The 23522-nt window shown below is 48.7% G+C and overlaps 1 protein-coding gene across 2 annotated transcripts; it reads right to left on the reverse strand.

Moving 5' to 3' along the window:
- Positions 1-999: 999 nt before the first annotated feature.
- MAT1A (methionine adenosyltransferase 1A) lies at positions 1000-23183 on the reverse strand. Of its 2 annotated transcripts, XM_063781932.1 has the most exons (11): positions 23044-23183; positions 21534-21642; positions 18971-19129; positions 18521-18887; positions 14693-14770; positions 9872-9984; positions 9365-9508; positions 5555-5773; positions 4196-4378; positions 3699-3832; positions 1000-3062 (listed from the first exon to the last, which is right to left on the reverse strand). In XM_063781932.1, exons 4-11 carry the CDS (start codon positions 18609-18611, stop codon positions 2960-2962), a joined length of 1065 nt encoding a protein of 354 aa, XP_063638002.1. In that variant the 5' UTR covers positions 18612-18887; positions 18971-19129; positions 21534-21642; positions 23044-23183; the 3' UTR covers positions 1000-2959. The 2 variants fall into 2 exon arrangements, with proteins under 2 accessions (XP_063638002.1, XP_009457083.1); XM_009458808.5 differs by lacking the exons at positions 21534-21642; positions 23044-23183 and adding an exon at positions 13097-13219 and having other exon boundaries at positions 18971-21298.
- Positions 23184-23522: the final 339 nt, after the last annotated feature.

Genomic DNA, 23522 nt, shown 5'->3' on the forward strand with positions numbered 1-23522 from the left:
CCCCCTACCCCAGGCAAGTATTCCAGTGTGTTTCTTAAGTGTGTCTATTTGTATGCATTCTTGAGAAACGTGCTTTTCTCTGTAATGTGTCATGTTTCATTGTATTGCCCACCTAGTGTCTTCTCAGGGTATAGGTTCTGTCTCAAACAGGACTGTGAGGCCCTTTGGCCTCATCCTCCCCTCCCCTCCCCGCCACATTCTGGGTCTTCCTGGCACCCCAGATCAGCTTTGTCCACCCGTGAGACACGGGGGCCACACAGGCTTTGCCTCAGGCTGCACCAGGACATTCCCCAGAGCTGAGTCCTGTCCACACAGCCTGCTTGCCGGAAACCATGCAGGACCCATTTTCCTCCTGCTCTGATCAAACCCCAAGAACCACATCACCGGGGGCCATGGCAGGGATGACCTTCAATGAAAAAGAACCATTTGCTTATTCTCTTCATAACTGAACACGAGTGAAGGGAAATGTGCATCCACTTAAAAGTTTGGCTCCTCTCTCCACAGACCAAGCCCCTCCACTCCTTCACTTTGTTCAAGTTCAGTCACTTATCTATACTCCAGACATGGCCTGAGCATGCCCTCATGCCAGCCTCATGCAGACACCATGCAGGAAGGGCACAGGATAAGGCATAGGCAGCCTAAGGGCAGCAATGCATAAGGAGAGCACACAGAACTCAGGGAGGAGCCAGAGGTGGCCACTGCCTTTGGTCCTAACCCTTTTTGGGGCCTCAGGGCCCCGCATGTAAAAATGGGCTTCCTAAGAATATCCACCTTGGTGAGATGTGGTGAGGAATGAACATGGCAGTGGTGTGGCTTAACATAGCTGCTAGTAACAAGAAAAACCTAGTCCATGAGACATCTGCTCCACGTGGACAGGATGGGGTGACCCCGAGGGGAGGATACTAACTTCCCCCGGTGGTGGGGGTGGGCAACCAGGGAATGCTATACAGAGCAGGTGTCATGTCTCTGGGGTTTTGCAGAGAACAACTAAGCATAGGGTAGTTGCTCCTTGAGTTTTTATTCACTGTTTTAGCAGGAACTATTAACAAATAAAGGCTTTAGTTTCATACAAACAAACTGACAAAAAAGATCTTATTTCTCTAGAAGGTAGGGAAAGTATAAAATTCTGAATTTTCATGTCGAGTATGAGCCAAATTAGAGGAACTCGGCCACCTGCAAACCACTCCCTCCCTCCACGGGAAGGAATTTGAGGCTTCCTAGGTGACCAGGAGCCGGGCTTCTTTTGTTGCCTTAATTTCCTTTCATCTGAGAGAAAATGAAAGCCAGGGTCTTTGTGCTCCAGGCCAAGGCCCAGATGCTGGCTGCCTGCTCCCCAGATGAGACTTCCTGGGCTGCCTCTCCCAGCCTGAACCAGCACCATGTACCCTAGAGAGAGGCCAAGCCCTCAATGTTCCCCTGGGGCCCATGGAGGCCCCTGCCTGAGCCTGTGGTCCTGGGAGCTGGGGAGAAGGTAGAGATGCTGCTGTCAGAGGTCCAGGCTAAGGACAAGTGGGGCAGGTAGGGCAGGTGCTGCTGGCCATGGATGGAAAGGCAGGCAAGTTCCAAGACCTTAGCAGGCCAAGGACTGCTCAGGCCCCTTGGGAGCAGACCTGCTCCCCAGACAGTCACCTGGCAAAGGCAGAATCTCCTCATGACATCTCAGCAGCTTGTCCAACACCAGAAGGCAAGCCCCGCCTATTTAACATGAGGCCTTAGGACCAGCCTCCCTGGATCCGAAAGGGCCACTCACTCCCTCCAAATGCACTCAGCCTGCAGGGGATACAAGGTACCAGGGAAAGAGAAAGACTTGAGGGCTTCTGTCTAAGGGGCTGGCCATCTGTGCTAGGAGAAGTTGCTGCTTCTGCTCCAGGAAGCCCAGATAGGACTGGACTGGACTTAGACCACTTACCCCAGAAGTCCAAAAACCCAATCTCTGCATGTCTCTGAGTGGTCAGGGGGCTGGGATTCTAAAGCTGCTGGTCAGTCCCAAACTCCAGCATACCCTGATGGGCCAGGTAAGCCAACTCACCCTCAGTCATCTTCTGGGACACATGAAGCAAACAAAATAGCCCTGTGGTTCTGTCTTCACTTTTCAGACAATTGCCCACGGCTCAACAAGAGCTAGTGGGTTAATCCCCTAATTTCCAGTAACCTCAGGCCTTCAGGACAGAGTCCATGGCCTCATTTCTGAATCTGCTTTGTCATTGTTTGAGCCTGTTACTGGCATGAGACAACGGTGGGGGAGGGGGTATGTCACAGGCTCCTGAGTCAAAGCTCCTAGTTATACATCTAGGTCTAAACACGTGGCTGTGGGACCCTGTGGATTATCCAGACTCTCTGTGCTTTGCTTTCCCCCATCTATAAATGGGATATAAAAGGTCCTACCTCATCATGTTGCAGTGAAGAAAAAACGAGATCAGTTATTAGCTGGGTCCCTCGCACATTACAGGTGCTTAGGAGACATCAGTCCTGCTCTAACCCCTGCCACATGCCTGGCCTGGGTGGGGCTTTCTGGAGACCCTGGCTCAGGGCACTGGCTGCCTGTGAAAGGGGGGCCCAGGAGCCCAGGCCCACAAGGAGCCCTGAGGCCTGTTGAGATGTGCTGACCTCACCTGGCACAGGCAAGGGGAGGGAGGGGGAGCTGGTCAGGGTCCAGCTGTTGGGGGAGGGAATTCACTCTTGACAGGGGTGCCTTTTCCACTAAATTAACATTGCCCCAGTCTGAGGGAGCAGCAGGAGAACACCATGCCCATCCTCACATCAAGATCCAACCTCCAGCACCAGGAAGCCCCTGCCTCCAGCCGGCCATGATGATGACAGGACAGGCTAAATGAGAGGGACCTGGCTTTGCCCCGAGGGTTGGTGGGTGGGGAAGGCAATCAGCAGCCAGGCGTCTGGGGAAGAGAAGCATGGCCACCAGGTGCCTCCAGGGTGAGACCAGGCCCAGCTCCTCCTGGCTCTAAAATACAAGCTTCCTGGGAACCTCCCATGGGAACTCGCTTCTTCCGAAATGGCCGTAGCATGCTGTCTTCTGGTAGATGGGCTTCTTCAAGTCCAAATCCCTGCATGTCCAGCAGAAAGGAAGGGCATTGGAAGATGGAACAGGAGCAGGGTTTCTTTCTCCATTTCAAGGACAGGAGGGAGCAACGAACTGTAACATAGCCCTCCTCGCATGGCACTACGCCTCCCCACCGCAGTTGCACACACACATCCTATCTGTGCCATACCCTGGTCTCGTTTTATAGCCCCACGGATGCTTAGCGGTTCAGGGACCAGGATCTAACTCCAGCCTTCCGGTGCTTTTCTCCTCCCACTCCACTTACCTGGCCCAGGCCAATGTTGACACCACTAAGCTCTAGAAACGGAATAGACTTGCTGACTCGATTCCCAGCCATTTGAGCTATTTGGCCTTATATTAATAATTATTTTCCTAAGATCCCCGCCTGCCTCCCAGCTGCTCAGAGATGGCCCCACTGGAGTTGGTGCTGACTGGGCCAGCGGGAACCTGGGGCAGCCTCCTTTAACCTGACCACCAGGCTTTCTGCACTGGGGATGCACTGTGCTGTACCAAGAGCTCACAGACCCTCCCACTTCTGAGAGGCAGAAACATCCTCCTTTCTGCCTCCCTTTCAGGTGAGGTGAGCATCTGGGCAAGGAAGGAGCAAGGTCCTGTGTAATAGCAGCGCATGGCACTTTACCTGACAATGACGCCCGGCCGGAGGTCGAAGTTCTTATGCACCACATCCAGCAGCTCTCGCTCTGTCTTCTGAGAGGTTCCGTAGGTGAAGATGGAAATGGACAGCGGCTCGGCCACACCAATGGCATAGGAAACCTTCCAGCAAGGTGCAGCGTCAGGGACTGAAGCCTCTGTGTGGGCCCTGCCCCTTTCAGAAGCTTTGCCCTTCTTCTGAAGGGACCAGCGGGGACCACATGTCTCTTGCCCCACATGCTCCCCTGCAATTTTCCTGCTATCTTCACCAAGGGCAGTTCTTCTACACGCCCCTCTCCCTGAAGATTCTGGTTTTCCCTCCCCTGGGTTTTCAGAGCCCTGGCCACAGTGCCCAACACAATCACACAATCACAACCTTTGGCAAAGCGTGCAGCTTTCCCACCGGGCCAACATCCCCTCACTCGGGGCAGAACTGGGCAGGGGTCCTCCACTGCAACAGGACGGTGGTGGGTGGAGGGGGCTTACCTGGACAAGCACTCTCCGGCAGAGCCCTGCTTTCACCAGAGACTTGGCCACCCAGCGGGCAGCGTATGCGGCTGAGCGGTCCACCTTGGTGTAGTCCTTCCCAGAGAAGGCCCCACCACCATGAGCCCCCCAGCCGCCATAGGTGTCTACAATAATCTTACGGCCAGTGACACCCGCATCCCCCTGCAGAGGGAGAAAAATCAAGATAAGAAGCAGAGCCAGCCCCTAGATGCTGGAGGGGGCTGAAGTACTGTGATGGCAGCTGAACTGCAACTCAGGAAGGATGTCCTGGGGCTGCCCACAGACATTTTCCTAAGACCCCTTAGCCCAGAACTCTGGACTCCACTCCCAGCTCAGTCACTGACGACATACTGAAATCAGGTAACCTGCCAAAGCTTCATTAGAAAGTGCAGAAGGTGGGCCAGGGGTTCTCTGGGGTCACAGCCACTCCCTAATGCCTTTGTTACTGAGTCCATCACAATGGAGAGATCCAACTGCAGGCAGGAACTGCACTGTCATAAATACAACCCTGGCTGGTGCCACCTAGCAAATGCCACGCTGCCCACTTCCCAAGTGTCCTCTGGGCAACACCAGTCAATAGGGATGTCTTTAAAAGGGTGGGAGTTCTATGTTAAATGATTTGGGGAAGTCTGCCTGCTCTACTCCCCCTTTTAGAGATCCACAGTTCATACTAGTATGTCTAGGCTTTGAGAAGTCCTGCAAGGAAAAACAATAAGTGTTACCTCCTTCTACTCTGTGTTTCTACACTCTACTTGCTACTGGAACCCGGGATGGAGCTCAACTCTGGCAAAGCACACACGGCTGAGGGCCCAGGCAGTGGGCAGCAGCCTCACAGCAGTGCCCTCAACCTCCACCTCCTCACACTTGCAGTACAAGAGAGGGGGCAGTGGTGCCCTGTCTAAAACACCCTGCCCCACCCTGGTGCCCACAACAGCCAGAGGCAGCCTGTGGTGAAGATCTGGAAACAGCCACCCGGGAACAGCTGTCCACATGCAAATGCTGCAGTGGGGAATGTGTACCAGAGCAGGGTGAGGTGCAGCAGCCGTGGGTAAGGTCGATGGTCACTTGAGATGGCAGGAGTGGGAGGGCCCAGTGGCGCTAAGTGGAGGAATCCTAGGGACATATCCCCAATTTCTTGCACACTGTCAGACACATAGCAGACCTCCCCAGAGAGTGCACTAAATGTACAGAGGCCAAAATTCACCGACTTTACATTTAGTCCATGGCCAGAGTCAGCTGACCCCCTCCAAGCTATCTCTTGAGGTTTTCCTGCTCTGAGACATAAGCAACCCCAGTAACAAAGACAAACCAGGGCTTCGTTCAGAGACAAGAATGCACCTGGGGACCTCCGATGACAAACCGCCCACTGGGCTGCAGGTGGTAGACGGTGTCTTCGTCCAGGTACTTGGCCGGCACCACGGCCCTGATGACTTGCTCCTTCAGGGCCCTGCGCATCTCCTCCAGCGTGATGTCTTCGTTGTGCTGCACAGAGATGACGATGGTGTGGATGCGCACAGGGATGACTGCGCCATTGTCCTGCATGTACTGAACTGTCACCTGTCCATCAGAAGGGTGGGGGAGATACTGTGAGGCTGAGGCTGAGCGAACGGCACATCGTGGCCAGACACAGGCACCCAGGAGGTGGGCAGGGCTCCCAGGAGCCAAGTGGGGCCTCCTGTCTTCAAAGGGTGTTGGGGGAGTTAATCTGACACATTCTTACATTCAAAAAATTGCCTGGTGCTGTGGGAGGACTGGGTGTAAGGCCCAGCTATTCCCACATGGGGCCACAATTAGCACTGCTTGGAGACTTGAGTTTCCTCTCAACTTATGACCCACTACATGTCTCCTCTTCTGTCTCAGAGGCTTCCAGGTGCCAGCAAATGTCCCCCTGGCCAAAGCCCTTTCTTGACCCTCTATAGCCCAGGAGGTATCTCTCCTCCTGCCAATGATGCAGATAAGAAAGCCAAGGATCCAAAATGTAAATGTCTTGGTCAAGATCACACAGTCGGAAGAGCTGGGATCTGACCTGGAGCTGCATGGGCTGGTAGACAGGGCTCTTCCAAGAAGAAGGTTGGATGCCACTCAAGACCCTGTGCTGGCCACAGGCCCAATACTGCCGAAAGCAGCATGGACCCATAAGAGCAGGGCTCAGAGGATTTTAGGGACATGTGGTGCCCGCAGGGGTGCAGCTCTGCCAGATGGCCCTGGGAGGGACACTGGCCAGTGAGTATGGGACTGCTCCCATCCCAGGGCCTGGACAGAACCACGGGGCAGCAAACAGTGGCTCCCTGGGACTGTGCCTGCAGCAAACTCTCTACCTCCCCAAGGCTACTCAGGTATCCATCAAACCCTGGATCTGTATCAAACTCCTACTCTGTGTTCTGCCTGGTCTAAGGAGCAACAAGGAAGGTCCAGAAGAAGCAGGAGAAAGAGTCCTGGCCATGTAAGATCTGCATGAGATGGCCCGATGAACACAGACATCGTGAGCTGAGAGAAGCCCTCAAATGCCAGGCTGTGCACACACACGGCCCTGGGAAAGGGGCTGGAATCTGGGGTAGGGGACTCCCAGGAAAAGAGGCACTGTCTGTGGCAGACTCTAGGACTGGGTCTAGTCTGCATGGAGCCTCAGGAGAAGGTGCACAGCTGGGGAGGGTGCTCAGGCCGTCTCCACTGCTCCCCTGGGTGACTCCACCCCCACCCGGCAGACTCCACACAGTGGCCTTGCAGAACTGCAGAATAGGGCAGCAGAGCAAAGGGCCCTGAACACGGCGCTTATCTCATCATGTCAGCAAGATGTGGGGAAAAACACACCATGGAAAACACAGCTCTGACTAGGTACAAAAATAGCCATCCACACTGCCACCCAGGCCTCACTATCAGCAGCAGGGATTTGTTCAGGTGGAAAGACCCATCCTGCTCACAGCCAGCAGTCCGGCTGGATGAAGACACTACTTCAAAAACAGGGTGCGGAGCAGGGGACCTAGACAAGCTGTGCCTGGCCCAGGGCCTCTCTCATGGAGGGAGTATCTAGAGCAAGCCAGGCTGTTTGCAGGCCAGCTGGCGAGGGGCCTCCTGGAGCCCCACAGCAAGCCCGCACCCCCTGAGACTGGAGCTGGCCCGCGGTCCTGCCTGTGGCAGGGAAGTGAGGCTGACTCTGGTATCCGTATTGGCATTTTCGAGACAATCCTTCAAAGGAAGGGAACCCCTAAAAGAGCCCATCCCACCCTCCCTTCCTTGCTGACCCCTAAACCTAGAAACCTTCTATTTCATATCTAAGCACAATGAACCTGTTTCAGCAGGTCCAGTAGGTGGTCCCTCTGTTCCTCTCTCTTGCACAAGGAAGAGAAAAAACAGTCAGAGCCGCTGGCTGCCTCCCCTCCCTGTTCTAAGATTTCCCCTTCTGTGAATCTTCACCCTGCTTCTATATCGCAGCACCATTCCAGTCCAGGACAGGACAGGCAGGCCGACATCATGGGCCCCTTTCTTTGGGTGCCATCACTATCTACATGTTTTAGCTCTCCTAACCCACAACCTCCAAGAATACCCAAGGAATGCTGATGGTTCCCATCCCCACCTTGGGGGGTCACGTGGATAACACAGGAAGTCCCAAGGAAGGGTTCCCTTTGGGCATAAGCACGCTTCCCTGCCCCAGTACAGCCAGTATGCAACCTCTGCCCTGTGCATGGCCTGACACTTGCACAAGAAGGAACTCCATCTCTGTACAGCTGGAGTTGTACATGGAGCCACACACAGCACGCTGAGCTATAACATCATGGGTGCCAGATTCCAAGTGCAGGACAAGAGAAGGCGCTGGCGCTGTCTGCTAGTGGCCAGGGATGGCATCCCAGAAGAGGTAGAACTTTGCTGGCCACTGAAGGAGAGGCAAAGACCAGAGAGGGAGCTCAGGTAAAGCAAAGCCCTAAGAAACAAGGGGACAATGAGTGAAATGATGTCGATTAAGCAAAGATGGTGTGGGGCAGGCAGAGGCAGGTAAAGTTGGAAGACCATAAAAGGTTCTGAATGCCAGAATAATAAGTGGATTTCCCCCTTCCCCTTGTAGGAAGCCCAAAGTTGTAGAAAACACTGAATAGATGTTAGGGAATTAAAAATGAGGCCTAAAGGGGATTAGCTGGAATTTCCAAGCAGGGAGTACCTTTGGAAGGATAGGCCACTGATCCTAGCCTGGCTGGGATGATGGCAGCCCTGGGGAAGGCTGAGCTGGAGCGAGAGGGGTGCTTGATGGGGTAAACTGGGGATATGGGTAGGTGGAGAGAGATGGCGCTGAACAGGACTGGGGAAGGGCAGGAGGGAGGTGGCAGGGTGCTGCACACGGCAGGCTCTCAGGGCCCATCTGCTTGGAGGGTGATCAGAGAAACCCACAGGTGGGAGTATGTGAAGGTGACAATGGGGTCCACGAGCATGGACACAGGGAGAGAAGTTGTGCAGTATGAAGTGCTGGGAACTTGGGAATCATGAGAGGGCTCATTGGGGTTAAGCAGGGAGGGGATACAGGAGTGAGGTGCCAGGAGGCCTGCGTCTCCACTAACACTTGAATCACCTCAGCCTTCAAATATAGGCCTTGGGTTGATTTCAACACTGCAGGGAGAAGACAGGTCAGGGCCCATGGGGTTGGAGCTGGAAACAACAGACGTAAAGCCTTTTCATGAGAAACAAAGATGAGAAAAAGGGCCATGATGAGACAGACAGCACAGACAGACAGCACAGACAGACAACACAGACACAGCACAGACAGCACAGACACAGCACAGACAGACAACACAGACACAGCACAGACACAGCACAGACAGCCTGTTCAGGACAAAGAGGCCTGAAAATATGGAAGCCAGTTAAGTATGTTTGTGGCAGGATTTGGGGACTCATTAGTCAATGTTTACTAATGAGCAAACAAAAAAAACAGAACTATTCTTTTCATTTCTCTGTATTTTTGAAATTTTTTATAATAAAATGTGGTGGGAAGCATCTCTAGCTGAAGATTTTTCACATAAATAGTTATTTTCAAAACTGACCATTCTTTGAATGCCCAGATTGAATATTTTGATCTTAAAAATGACACAATCAAGAATCAAGAGGATTTGGGGGTATTAAAGCTTCTGTCTAGGGCTCTCCTGGGGTAATTCAGCTGCTCACCTGAGTCTTAGAGTCAGGCCGCAGCCAGGGCAGGAGGCCGGAGCGCCTGAGGTCCGCCATCCGGGCGTTGAGCTTGTGAGCAAGGATGATGGTGAGGGGCATGCACTCCTCTGTCTCGTCGGTGGCGTAGCCGAACATCAAACCCTGTGGCGAGAGAGCAGGCTGAGCGGCGCCCACCCTAGACCAAGAGGACCGCGGCTCTCTCCAAGCCTGAAATCTCCCTGGTGTGTCCACGCTGATTGGGTCCCTCCTCCATAGAGCTTTCCACTGGCACGTGCAGGGGAAGGACGTCGTCCCTGACCCCCAACACTCTAGGAGGGGGAGACAAGCCCAAACCCAGTGTCAGCAACCACAGCCATCCACAGCACGTCCGTGAAGCTGGGGTTCCCAACTCGCTCCTGGCTATCGTGCTAGGACGAGAGTCCACCCCTCAGTGTGATTAACCCACTGTCCATGAACTTTCCCAGCCAGCTCAACACACAGCTCCCACATGCAGTGCCGAGCTACCTGATCTCCTGCTCCCACATCCTCCTCATTTCTGTCCAGATGGACGCACTGGGCAATATCTGGGGATTGCTGCTCCAAAGCCACCAGCACGTTGCAAGTCTTGAAGTCAAAGCCTAGGCGGAAGCAAAGTGAGCCTAAGTGGGGAACAGGTCAGAAGGAGGGGGCCACAAACTTCCCAATGGATGGCTCGGTTCCTGACATGCCATTTGGTGTCAGCGTGGGGGTTCCCTAACTAGCCAGGGTCTGTCTAGGCCCACAGCTGAGGCCCAGGATGGGAGAGGCCCTGCACCTTCCCACCCTATCATGTAGAACTCTTTGGCCAACCAAAATTCTCCCGTGGTGCATTTTACTGTGCTCAATTAGACCTTGGTTAACACACACACACACATCCTACAGAGACCTGCAGATTAAAACAAGGTGATGCCAAGGCTCCTCTGGCTGAGGACGGTGGCTGACTCATACCCTGCCCCTTAGGCTCTCCTACAGGTGCCTCCCAGAATCTAGTTTGAGCATCACTGCACTAGGAGAAAATCAAGAGCCCTTTTGATACTGTCACTCAGAAGCCCAGCTGTATGCCTGACACAACTATTAAACATACTGAACAAATACAGTGTACATGAACTATCCAGACAGACTCCCCAAGCCAGGGTCCTCTGACCCTGAGAGGTACATAGAGTCTGGGGCAAATGGAAAAGCCACCTGCCCTTTCCCATCTACAAAGCTGAGGCACAGGGTGCAGGCCTGCTACCCCTAGCACGCGAGGCACTGGTTTGGGGAAGTCTGGACTCGCAGTAGCTCAGCCCTGGGAGTCCCATGAGGAAACTGCTATGCACCGAGACCGTGCGCACCTCCTCACAGCTGTGCTGGGCTCAGTCACAGGGACTGTGAGAATAAGGGACTGAATACATGGACGCCCCCACCACAAGGTCAAGCATAGTGACACACTCACTCTCCAAACCCCCACAGCCATCTTCTTTCCCATCTATTCTCCTACCCACACAGCCTGAAAGGGCTTACAGAGAAAACACACAGATCCAAGCTGCTGTTTCTGTACAAGCTTCTACTGCCAAGGAATAAAACTGAAGCTTTTCAGTCTGACACAGCCCTTGCTCCTGGGACTCCTTGAGCCGACATGAACTCAAGTTTAGCCATCAGCATGATATACTTTTCCATCTCCACTAGGTCCCTGCCTAGAACGTTCTACCTCCAGCTCACACCCCACATGCCCAAACCCTACGTCCACTCTCAGTGCATGTCCCTGGACCTGCCTGCAGTTCATTAGACATAATGCCAGGAACTTACCCCGGGGCACCTCATGTTGCATCATATACCCTGGGAGTATCAGGTCACCTTTGCCCTTTACACCCCCCTGTTTCCTAATGAATGTTTTTGAATGCACAAATCAATGAACAGTCTTTAAAGAACTGCCAAAGGCTGTCCTGTTCTGCACTGAACATTTCAGTTTACCTAATCACTGTCTGTCTAAATAATGAATCTCCCCAGGGCTCAAAAATCAAGCAAGGGCTCCAAGGAATTTGGAAAAACAGAACTTAGGGGACCAAGAGGGGAGGTACAGGACTTGGAAAGGACAATGAGCCCAGCAACACCGCAGCCAGGAGCAACGAGGAGCCACTGGCCTGAGACCCTGCTAAGGCTGTTCCTGTCCACTGAGCACAGGTAAATGGACAAGCTTGGGCACAGGGAACCTCAGCCAGCTGAGCTCAACTCAGCCACGGCTGGGCTCTCGCTCATTTCTCCCTTTCTAGGGAACATTGCCTCCTGGAAAATTTCCCTCCTGCCTAATGCAGAACAAGTTTTGCACTTGAATAAGGTCTAAATGTACATAAACAAATTGGCTTTTTTTTGGTAGAACAGGCTCCGTGTGGTAACGCCTCAGGAAGCTGCAGCTCTGGGACAATGTGTTTCCTCTGTGAATACCCTCATGTCCCGACCAGGAGAATTAACTGGTTCTTACTGCTTCTCTTCCCACTGAGTCTCAAAATCACTGTCATGCACTCAACCAATATTAATTGCTCATGAGTGCTTTGGGCTGCACCAGGCCATGGCTGGACTGAACCTCTGCAAATCTGCACCATCATACCATGAGTGGGCTCTCTCACTTACAAACGGGGGTCCAGCACCCTGACCCACAGGATGCCACACATCACCCTAAACAACCATTATGTGACACAGGCAGAAATGAACACCTTTAAAGTCATGCTTCTCTCTGTGCGTCTTGATTACAGGTGTATAGCTAGGCAGGATGACCTGGAAGTGGGTCTTTTTGCCATGGCGTGAGGTCATCACATCTCTCACAGTGATTTCAGAGAATTAGGGAAAGAGCTAACAGAGACCCAAAATGAATTTTTCTTTAAAAATTAGAATTGCCTGAACATCTAATGCCAGAGACCAACGTGGAGACTCTAAGTATTGGGGCCAGAGCCCTGCCCAGGAAGCCAGCATGGACAAAGGGCCCCTGAAGCTCCTGCAGAATGTGATCGCATACAGGCCCTCCGCACCTGGTGTCTGCTCTCTGGGTCCTTTGCTGCCCTCCAGGCTGTGCCGCTGCCTGGCCTACTCAGTCTCAGATGTTGGAATCTGCTTCAAAGCTCTGCTAGGGCCTGTGCCCCTTCCCTGGGTGGTGGCCCCACACTATGTAGCACTCGTGCTAACCTGGACCAGCCTCGCCTGCTGTCAGCACCAGTTCTGGACTGAGTCATCTTGCTCCATGTCTATGATTGCAAGTAGGTTTAGTGGAAGCACAGGAGTCCTCAGCCTAGTGGCTGCTTACCCTGTGATCTCACACAGACTGTTCACCCCTCTAGGCCTCCATTTCCTCGTCTGCATAAGTACATAAATGATTAAGACAACACAAGAGACTATCACCAGTGCCTGGCAGGGAGCATGTCCCCAAAGGAGGGCAGCCCCCTTTATTCAGTGCATTTTTCTCTTCCAAAGCCTTTGGCAGCGCCAAGAAGGCAAGGCCTAAAACAAGCCCAGTCAACAACAGATGGGCATGTGCTGGGCCCACTGGGCATAGTCGCCTGTTGGCTATCCTTATGCCAGAGTCTTTGACCCCTGGAACCTGACAGACAAGTGTAGGAGTGTTTTCCTCCTGGTAGTATTGATACTCCCATCAGGCTGAAAGGCACGGGTTTGACTCAGCACCGGGGTCTCTATCAGCAGAGAGCAACAGGGATTTCAGACCCGGAGGCCTGCCCTCACCCTTGGCTGAGTCATCGTAGCCGATGTGCTTGATGGTGTCCCTCACCACCCGCTGGTAGTCCACCATGGCCATTGAGGTGATCTCACCACACAGCAGCACCATGCCGGTCTTGCACACCGTCTCTGAAAGGGAGTGGGGAGCGAGGAGAGTTAGCAGCCAAGTGCCAGCAAAGGGAAGCTCACATTCCCAGACCTCTCACAGTGCAGACAGAAAAGACACAGGAGGGGCCTTACGAGGAATGGATTCCAGAAGGAAAATAGAAACGCCAATAAAAAGAAAAAATCCCAGCACCAAGCACTGAGCATCTTCCAATGCTGTCTTGGAAAGAGTCAGTCATAAGCTGTGATCCTGGACAACTTATTTAACCCCTCTAAGTCTCTGTTCCCTCATCTATTTAATAAAGCTATTTATAAGACTGCTATGTGGATTAAAGGGAGATGATGGTTGTATGTAGCTGTCATAAAGAAGGTAGTCCACACATGTGACCCCCCATCCCCCACATTGCTAAACCTCCACTGCAGGCTTTAGGGAGTGGGATCTGGACCAAAAAAAATCAAAGCAGGCCAACCTTCTCTCCAGATATTTACAAAGATATAAGGGTAGAATCTACCTTCAGAGGGGCATGAGTCCCTGTAGTATTCAATACAGGGCTGAGGATGCAACCAGAGAGGGAAGGATGGGTCTGTGCAGTGGACAGGACATGACAATGACAGTAAGGAGAGCAAGGCTCTGGTCTTCACACTGGGGCACCCTACCCCATGGCCTTGGCCAGGCCCTGATGCAGAGGGTACCGTGATCCTGTCTCTAAAATGAACAGGCTGGACCTGATCACCCTGGGGCCCCTCCAGGCTCCAGAGTCCATGACTCTGCCACTGTGCCACAGGCTTCAAGCCAGGCAAAGGTTTTCCTGCCAAACAACTTATCCCACAAATAAAGGTGAAGATCTTCAGCCTACATGAGTCTTCAGACACAATAAATTATGGAGATGGGAGCCAGGGCTTCAGTACTTTAGTTTAACATTAATGTCTCTTAGGAAAGCCATTGATTTATTGAAAAACAATTGGTGAAGATGTTGCCTTCCTGTTGCTATTAAATGGGGGACACTAATTATTTTAAAACCTAAATCATACCACAAACTAGGAAAGAAAACAAGAGAAGAAGCCAGGTATCTGTGCAGCCAACAAAGGCTCCTACAATGAGGATGCAGCTTATAACCATCTAGGCAGCTACCTGTGTTTCAAGCTCTTTCATCCCGTCTGGAAGATTCGCCTAAGAACTTTGAAAGACCTCCTTGTTCCCAATGAGATCAAGCATCAGAAAGGCCATGTGCTGGTCCAACCCTCTGCTATTTATGGTTGCTATGACATTTAACGTTAGATTCTTGCTAAAAATAATTATCTATTTGTTTCATGGTTAGAAATGTTTTTCCTCCCTGTTACTACACAGGGGAGGTCTCATAATTGAGAAATCTACTGCAGAGCAGAGGACATGGATTTTGGAACTGAGGAGTATGGCTCGTTTGTCTTATACCCATGATTAATTTCTCAGTCTAGCCCACTTAGGTCTCCAGCAGGGAGGGATCGGGTGTTTCTTACCACAGGCCACCTTGGCATTGGGGTCTTGCTTGAGATGGGCATCCAGCACTGCATCACTGATCTGGTCACAGATCTTATCTGGACAAGAGCAAATATGGGTCAGAATCACAAAAATATTCGGGATAACAAATTGAAATATTAAAATAATTAGATATCGACTTTTCAGTTTACATATCAACTTATCTACCAGAGGGAAAACACTTTTTTTAAGTATAAGAAATTAGAAATACTTTGAAATTTTTATTTATTTCCATTCCTGCCTAATTTTGGATGACACGTATTATATAAAGTCATAGAATGCCCTAAAAAAGAAATACCTTTTTTTTTTTTTTGAGATGGAGTGTCGGTCTATCACCCAGGCTGGAGTGCAGTGGTGCGATCTCGGTTCACTGCAATCTCCACCTCCCGGGTTCAAGCAATCCTCCCACCTCAGCCTCCCAGGTAGCTAGGATTACAGGCTTGTGCTACCACGCCTGGCTAATTTGTTTTGTATTTTCAGTAGAGATGGCGTTTCACCATGTTGGCCAGGCTGGTCTTGAACTCCTGGTCTCAAGTGATCCGCCCACCTCAGCCTCTGAAAGTGCTGGGATTACAGGTGTTAGCCACTGCGCCCGGTCAAAATCAGCTCTTCTAGGAGTCTAACGCAACTCACACATAAACAAACACACACGCATTCTTCTAAATAAAAAGTCTCTCATTCCTTATCATGTTCCCTTTAATTCTAACATCTACAAAAGTCCTGAAAATGAACTTAAAAATAGTTAAGAAGTCAATTTTACCTCTTTGCCAAGAGGTAAAATCAGACAGCTCAAACAGCTGCATTGCATGGCAGGTTCCACAAGATGCAATGCACCGTATATAAAACACCACACCCAAGTACATGACTCCACCCATAAGAATTCTACAAGATAACCCCTATACATCACTGTTGTTTTGCAGAATACTTCCACAAGCAGCTCTCAGATCTCCCACATGGTCACTCAGCCTCCCGAAAGCCAGGTGTCCTTAGAGCTGGGCTTGACCTCTTCAATTACGGTAGGACTGACAAGGGTTCAACATGAGCTGGAATTTGATTTTATTCTTCCACTATTTGCCTTAAAGACTCTGCAGGGTCTAAAATGTAAAGCACTAAATGGTGCTTGTAGGAAAATCTACTCTTGCTTTGGGGTTATGCAAACTGTCAATACCTACAAATTAAGAAATAAAAGTGATCTCTATCTACATATATTATAGCTCATTCAGTGTTAAGAATACCCACAGTCTGCTCTTAATAGAGTAATATGTTTTTGTTAAGAATCCAGATCCAGAATCAAGCAGTTTGGCTCTCAAAAGCAGATGTTAAATTCTGTAATTAAAGATATTCATTAATTCCTTAATCTTTCCTTTAGAAACTACTGCTAAACATATGTTTGAGGTTGTGTTTTGTTTGTTTGTTTGTTTGTTTGTTTGTTTAATCTAGCCTCCTGCCAGTGGCAGACTCTGGTAGTACCTTTAGGTTTGTCTGAGCCCTTAGCCTCTACACACTTCTACCACTGAAGGCCTCTCGCTGATAAAATATCCTAAAATAAATACATGCTGGCCACCTTAGGCTTACCCATCAGAGTTCCTAGAAGCTTGCTGACTGATCATTGATTGTGAATGTCTCTGCCTGTGCAGACACAGCTCACAGGCTCCCACTCTGCCTAGGGAAATCCAACAGGAGAAGGAACAAAGCTGGAGTCCAGCAGGGGCTTCCAGATAGCACCACACACAAGACAATGCCCAAGGAGGTTGTTTCTGAATTGTTTTTGTTTTTGTTTTGGCTTTCAAAATTTTTATCAATATCACTTAGTAGGCTTAAGATAGCCAGTAGTTGTTTTTTTGGAAAACCAGAGAAGAAAACCTTTATCTTTCTAGCAGAGAGGAATTCAGCAATGGAATGACAAGCAGAAAGTCACCTAGCCTCCATGGAAACTGACTTACCTGGACAATTACAATGGCAAGTACAAGGGATGATTAGACAAATTGATTGGCTGTCATTAAGTATACAAAACAATCAACTGATTGGCTGGCACGTTCATTCTCAGTCCTCTGAGCACATTGCTGCTGCGCACAATGGACCATTCTTGGGACCACTAGCCGCTGCATGCCAAAAAACCCACTTCCTCCGGGTGGAGTGAATCTTTCTCCTAACCTATACATGAGGCTCATAGCCATGGAACTGATCAGAATGTGTCAGAAATCAGCAATGTATCTGAGATTGAAAATACAGTAAACCTAGATACTTTATACAGTTATGCACAATGAAAGAGGCTATTTACATTGAACTGAGCTAAGTCACATAAAAAACTCAATTCAATTCAAGGTTTTTCAACAGCTGCACTATTAACATTTTGGGCCAGATAATTCTTGAGAGGCTGTCCTGTGCACTGTAGGATGCTTAGCAGTGTGCCTGACCTCTACTCAATACATGGCAGTAGCACCTTACCCCCACCTCCTATAGTTGTGATAACTGCAAATGTCTCCAGACAGTACAAAATGCTCTTGGGGGTTGTGGGGCAAAACTGCCACCAGTCAAAAACCACTGGCTAAAGTATATGGAAGGAGTAGTGCACTGAGGTGTCCAAAGCCAAGTTACAAGGTAGGAAAGATAAATATCTTTGAGGAAGAACAAGAGCAAGGAAGATGGAAAAAGGCAGACTTGGCAATAAGTTAGCAAACACTCGAATGAATTTTGAAGAGGGACTTAACTATAGAAGTCTGTACATCTATCCCCCAGGGGTCTCCAAGAGCAGTGGTTCTCACCCCAGAGCATCAGCATCTCCTGGGAACTTGTCAAAAATGCAAATTCTCGAGCCTCTCCCAAGACCTACTGAATCAGAAACTCTGGAGGGTGGGGCCCAGCCCTCTGTTGTCTTGACAAGCCCTCTGGGGGATTCTGAAGCTCCCTGAAGTTTGAGAACCACTGTCCTACACTTGAGGCTCTGAATGTCCTGGTCCTAGTTCTCACCGTCATCAAGGAAGCTTCTCTCACTTCCGCACATCACAGTCTACCTACTTTTCAGGGACCAAAATCAATGCCTAAATTTTCTTCCTGTTTAGAAGGTCTTCTATTCTGCTCTTAGAGAATGTTATGGAGTCCCCAGCACCTAGAGGTCTACCCCAGCAGTGACCAGGGTGCAGGCTTTCATGCCTAAGTTGCACATGCTTCACATGCAAAATTTAGTCACCCATGGTCTTGTTTCAGGAACATTCCCTGTTCACTTAAATTGGCCATGGATAATAGATTAAAGCTTTCCTAAAAAAAAAATACATATAAAAAGTTAAGACCTGATCATATATTTTGCATGTGTCATACTCTTAGCCAGCCAGCTGCTACTCCCTGTCTTGGACCCACTGTGCTGGCGTGCTGGTGGTGGGCCACAGCACGGCTTCATCAGGAGGGACTGTTTTATGAAACTACTCCATGCTGTTTCTCTAGAGATCCCTTCTGGTAACTCACACACATTGCTCTGAAGAGCTCTGGTAAAAGTGACTCCTACAGGTACGAAGTTACAGTCAGATAGGAGGAATGAGCTCTGGCATTCCATTGCGCAGTAGGGTGACTGAAGGGCTAGAAGAGGGAATTTTGAATGTTTTCACCACAAAGAAGTAGTCAATGTCTGTGGCAATGGGTATGCCCATTATCCTAATTTGATCATTAAATGTTATATTCATGGATCAAAACAACACACGGTACCCCATAAATATGCACAATTATTATGTGTCAATTAAAACCATTTGTAAGTGACTCCCTCAGTATAGGCTTGGAATGATCGTTTTCCAGTCAGTCCAAGACAGCCTACTTACCCGGGTGTCCCTCTCCCACAGACTCCGATGTGAACATGAAGACTCCTTCACTTAGAGAGTGGTCACACAAGCCATCCACCGGTCCATTCATCTTCTCACACTTCTCCACTCACGCTTCTTTCAGTGAACAATTTTGAGGCTGTGACTTTGCCTGAGTTTTTTTTTTTTTTTCTTCTTCTTCTTCTTCTTCTTCTTCTTCTTCTTTCAACCCAACAGGCTTGTCTTTGGCAGAGCCACGGGGATCACTTCTGCCTAACTGCCTGTGAGCACGTGAGAACAGGCGAGGACTGCTGAGAAGGGAGGGAGTGGATGGAACACGGGATGTGTCCCTCCCTCCAGCTTGCCACAGCTTGCTCCTGAGCGACTCCTATATATGGAAAAGCGAAAGTGCCTGAAAAATCATGTGAGAAAATTGGAGGAGTCCATTTCCTAAGAGGGGGGTCTTCTTACCTGGAGGAATTTCAATTCTTATCCCTGACTTTCCAAACTCTAAGCACCTGGTCAAGGTAAGGTAAAGAAGGCTGTATAGTTCTGCAGAATTGAAGCTCCTTTGGGACTCTCCTTCAGCTCTTAGCCAATCTTGGTAGTGCTCCAGAGTTCACAACCCACCTTGGAGAGCAGGGGTCTGTGGTCACCCAGAGATACAAGCAGGCAACAAGAAACTCTTTCTCAGAGATATGGTTTAGGCTAAGATTGCAACGGTGCCTTTGCTGTTGGGTGTCCCCTCCTCCCCTGCGTCTCATCTGGATTGGTCTCTTCCCATTCTATCTTCTCAGGGAGAGCAGGAGCACGCACCTGTATTCTGAGCCAGCTGTGATGTTACACAACAGATTCATTTTAGAGGAAAAGCTTTGAGTCCACGTGTTTCTGCTAACAGAAACCACCTAACCTGTCAACTTCTCTAAAAGGCTGGCAGGCATTTTAACAAGCAAGATCTTTAAAAAGTATTTATCTGGGGAGGTTACAGAGAACAATGTGTGTGTGTGTGTGTGTGTGTGTGTTTTAGAAAAAAATGCTTTTGAGAAATGGATTCATTACAGGGAAATTATCAAAGTCCAGTTTCCCAAAGCTTCCGGGTTATAAACATCTACATATTCAGTTCTATACATGTAATAAACATCGTGTTCACATAACTCTTGCATTATTTTTGCTTTGACCAAAAAAAGTAGTAAACAGGATTATATCTTTAGTTCATGTACTAAATGACAGCGTCTCACACTCTCAGATCCAGCTGCATCCTCAGACCCAAGGAACAATGGGGAATTGAGACCACAGAAAATGAGGATGGGTGGAGAAACCAGTTCCCACTAGAACGCAATAAAAAGTAATCAACCATAACCTTGTGCATCAAAGCTTGGACTGTGGGAAGGAAAAGTTAGGAAGCAATAGCATCACCTAACAATTCTGGTGACCAAACCCCCCTCTGAGTTTATTATACAAGCATTTGGAAAAATTTTTTCTGGCACACATTCTGGTGCTCCAAAGCTTGAGTTTTGCTAACTGATGACCAAACATCATCTCTTCAGGGAATTAAAGCAGTATTAAGGTGACCTCTTCTGGAATAAAGTAAGGGATGTTACATATGCATAGCCAATCAACGGCATTTAACAAGGAGTGAACTGAAGTGCTTAGGCACAAGACTGTTGAAAGTTCAGAGAGGAAAAGGCCACTGGGAAGGGATGGACAAACGAGGAATCAAATAGGGACTTTAGACAACATCGCCTTGTCATTGCCAGCACACAGGACTCCTCTGTTTGCACTTAAGCTATTTCAACATTGCTGGCCCTTAGTAAATTTCTTCTGGGTACATTAGTTTTAAACCTAGAGGCAATATGAGCTAATGTTTAATTTGAACTGTAGAACTAGGTGACCTTAGCAGTTAAAATTGTATGATAACAATTATGGTCCAAATTTGATTTAAGAACAAGATGATGTGTAAGTAGCAGGTACTCTTCAAGGTTTCTAGAGTTATCAGGAAGACAGAAAACAAAGCAGTAGCTGCCTTCTGAATTCCATAAGTAACAGCACCATGGGGTGGAAGGCGTCAGGGTGGGGAGACGATCTGTTACACAGATATGTGTGCAGGGGGCTTTGGCAGCCTGGATGCCAATTCAGGGTGTGAGGGAGGGATCTGAGAGGCACCTCGTTAAAAACTCATCTCAAGTATGAGTTTCATTTAAGACCCCAACTAAATACTAGGATGCCTTATATTCTTCTAGCAAGTAAATGTTAAGAAGCAGTACACGGAGCATGGTGGATGGAAGTGCAGGCTTCTGGACTAGGGTCCAACTTTTGCCTGTAACCTCCCATGCAGCATGGAGAAGGCTTCCTAACCTTTCTAATCTGTTGTTTCTTCTGCTGTAAAGCGGGTTAAATAATTACCTACCTCCTAGTGTTATTTTGAGAACTAAATGAGGTCATTTAGGTATGATGAGTATTGGACAAAGTGCTAGCACACAATACAAATTTAATAAATATCAGCTAATATTATTAAGCAGTCTATTTACATACATATGATTTTCCTCTGAACAAAAATAGATTATGGTATGTATACATATGTATGTATATGTGTATATACACATATACACATATAATTTTGCATCTCGCTTTTTCCCCCCCACAATATATCATGGCCCTCTGTTCACATCTCTAAATACAGATAGGCCTTATGTTTTTTTGTTGGGGGGGGATGAAGTCTCACTCTGTCACCCAGGCTGGAGTGCAATGGCGTGATCTCAGCTCACTGCAACCTCCGCCTCCCGGGTTCAAGTGATTCTCCTGCCTCGGCCTCCTGAGTAGCTGGGATTACAGGTGCATGCCACCACACTCAGCTAATTTTTGTATTTTTAGTAGAGACAGGGTTTCACCATGTTGGTCAGGCTGGTCTCGAACTCCTGACCTCGTGATCCGCCTGCCTCAGCTTCCCAAAGTGCTGGGATTACAGGCGTGAACCACTGCACCCAGCAGGCCTTATTTTTTAATACTTGAATAGTATCCCACAATAAGGATGTACCGTAAATTATTAAACCATTCATTCCTCAGTGGTTAAATATTTTCAACTTCTCCAGTTATTTCACATCACTGTAATGCTGCAGTGAAGGTCCTTATTCATCAGTATGTTTCTGAAAAAGATAATAATGGAAGGCTCTGGCAGTGCAGAACTAGCCAAAAGATTTCACTTTTGCAATGAATTTTACCTGATAAAAGAAGTAGCAATTCAACCAAGAGTTAAAATTGTAGTTTCAATCTACCCCCTTCAGAAAGAATTGGCAGATCTTAGCAAAGATGTAATTACTTTGAGAGTTGAACCTACAAGGACTTCATGGCCCTAATTTACCATCATAAACACAAATTAAGTCCTCCCTTACGCACAGCCTGTTCCCATCTCTCTTATGCTTGAATTGTCCCAATGGCCACTCCAAGCCCCAAACTCCACACTGGACTGATTACCTAAGTCCAATGTGTCAAAGGCACACAGTTGATCTCACTGACATGCAGCAGCCTTGAACTCTGAAGCTTCACTGACAAGCCTCTGGAGAAACTTGGCTTTCAAAATAAATCTCTCTTTCAGTCAGATTTACCCCGATGAATCTCTGAATATAAAACATCCAGTGGAAGACTGTTTCCAATAAGCAGTGCCTGTAAGTCCCACTGAGCAGTTTAGTGATGGAGCTTCGAGGGCACCTGACCCTAGGCAGCACCACGGGGCCGCAGGGGTGGTGGGGAGGCCCTGCCAGATGGTACCCTTTGCTGGCTCTGCACTGCCATGCCTGATGGGGAGGCCACAGGGAGGACCCTAGGTGCAGAGGTGGGGGGTGCAGGTGTTGTCTAAGTGCAAACATTTCTAAACTTTGGCTAGAAGCTCCTCTGACTTAAACGGCTAAATAATGAAATATTTTCAAGTGGATATACTTCTTTTGCCTCATTAATTTAAGCACAAACTTTTCCTGTAGATGCCACTCTGGAGCATGAATAAGTTACTTATGAAAGAAAGATGAAATTGATTCAGATTGTACATTTTTGAAATTTTGGTAATTTCAACAATATGTGACCTTCAATGGGTAAAATTCCAAATAAGCACTTGTTGGGCTCAGAAAACAATATCACAAAGTCTGTCCCCTTGGCATGCTGAGGACTTTGAACTGAAGGGGACTGAAGGGGCCTCAGAAGCAAGGTCGCTCTGACCTTCTCTCCCCTCCTCCTGTCTCCCATCTCTCTTTCTTCCCTGAAGCAAGTCATAGAAACCAGAATTCCTCTCCCCAAGGTACGTCAAGAAACTAAAACTTCTCTCCCTGAGAGCAAGCCATAAGATGTAGAAAGACCACTCTTCCCTTCTCCCTTGAAGACCCTCAGTCCAGAGGGTCCTGCTTCATACCTGGGAAGAAGGAATGCTGCACAGAGAGGCCAAGAAGAATATGAAAAGGCAGGCCTTGCTGGGTCCTAACCCCTCACCTAAGTCTATTACCATTAGGTCAAACCCATTGTCCAATCACATTCCTACAAGGACTATCCATTCTTCATACCTAAGCATAAAAGTAGACAGTTTTCCCTGGATCTTTGGATCTTCATTTCTGAAGGCTCCTGTGTCACATGAAACTTTGATTAAACCTGGGTGATGGGATCATTCACACCTCCATACCTCAGCATCACTGCAATATATCTTAGTAATACATCTCCACATGTACCCACTGAATCTAAAATAAAAGTTGAAAAAACAACAGAAAGGAAAACACAAACAGGTTACAAAATAAATTTTACAGAAAGATCTTAATTTTGCTTATGTGCAAAATATATCTGCATAGACAAGTGAAGCAAATACATGAAAGCATTTAGATATCAAAATAACAAACAGAACTTTTATAAAATAAATGTATTATGCTTTTCCCTTGTTAATCTGTCTTTTGTTATAAGAGCATCAGCTGTGACCCTTATGATGGGTAAGGAAAGCATAACCCCTTTCCACCCCTACACACCCATATACAACTCCTATTCTGAAAAGGAA

This window comes from Pan troglodytes, chromosome 8 (assembly GCF_028858775.2).
Source record: "Pan troglodytes isolate AG18354 chromosome 8, NHGRI_mPanTro3-v2.0_pri, whole genome shotgun sequence".
Taxonomy (NCBI): Eukaryota; Metazoa; Chordata; class Mammalia; order Primates; family Hominidae; genus Pan; species Pan troglodytes.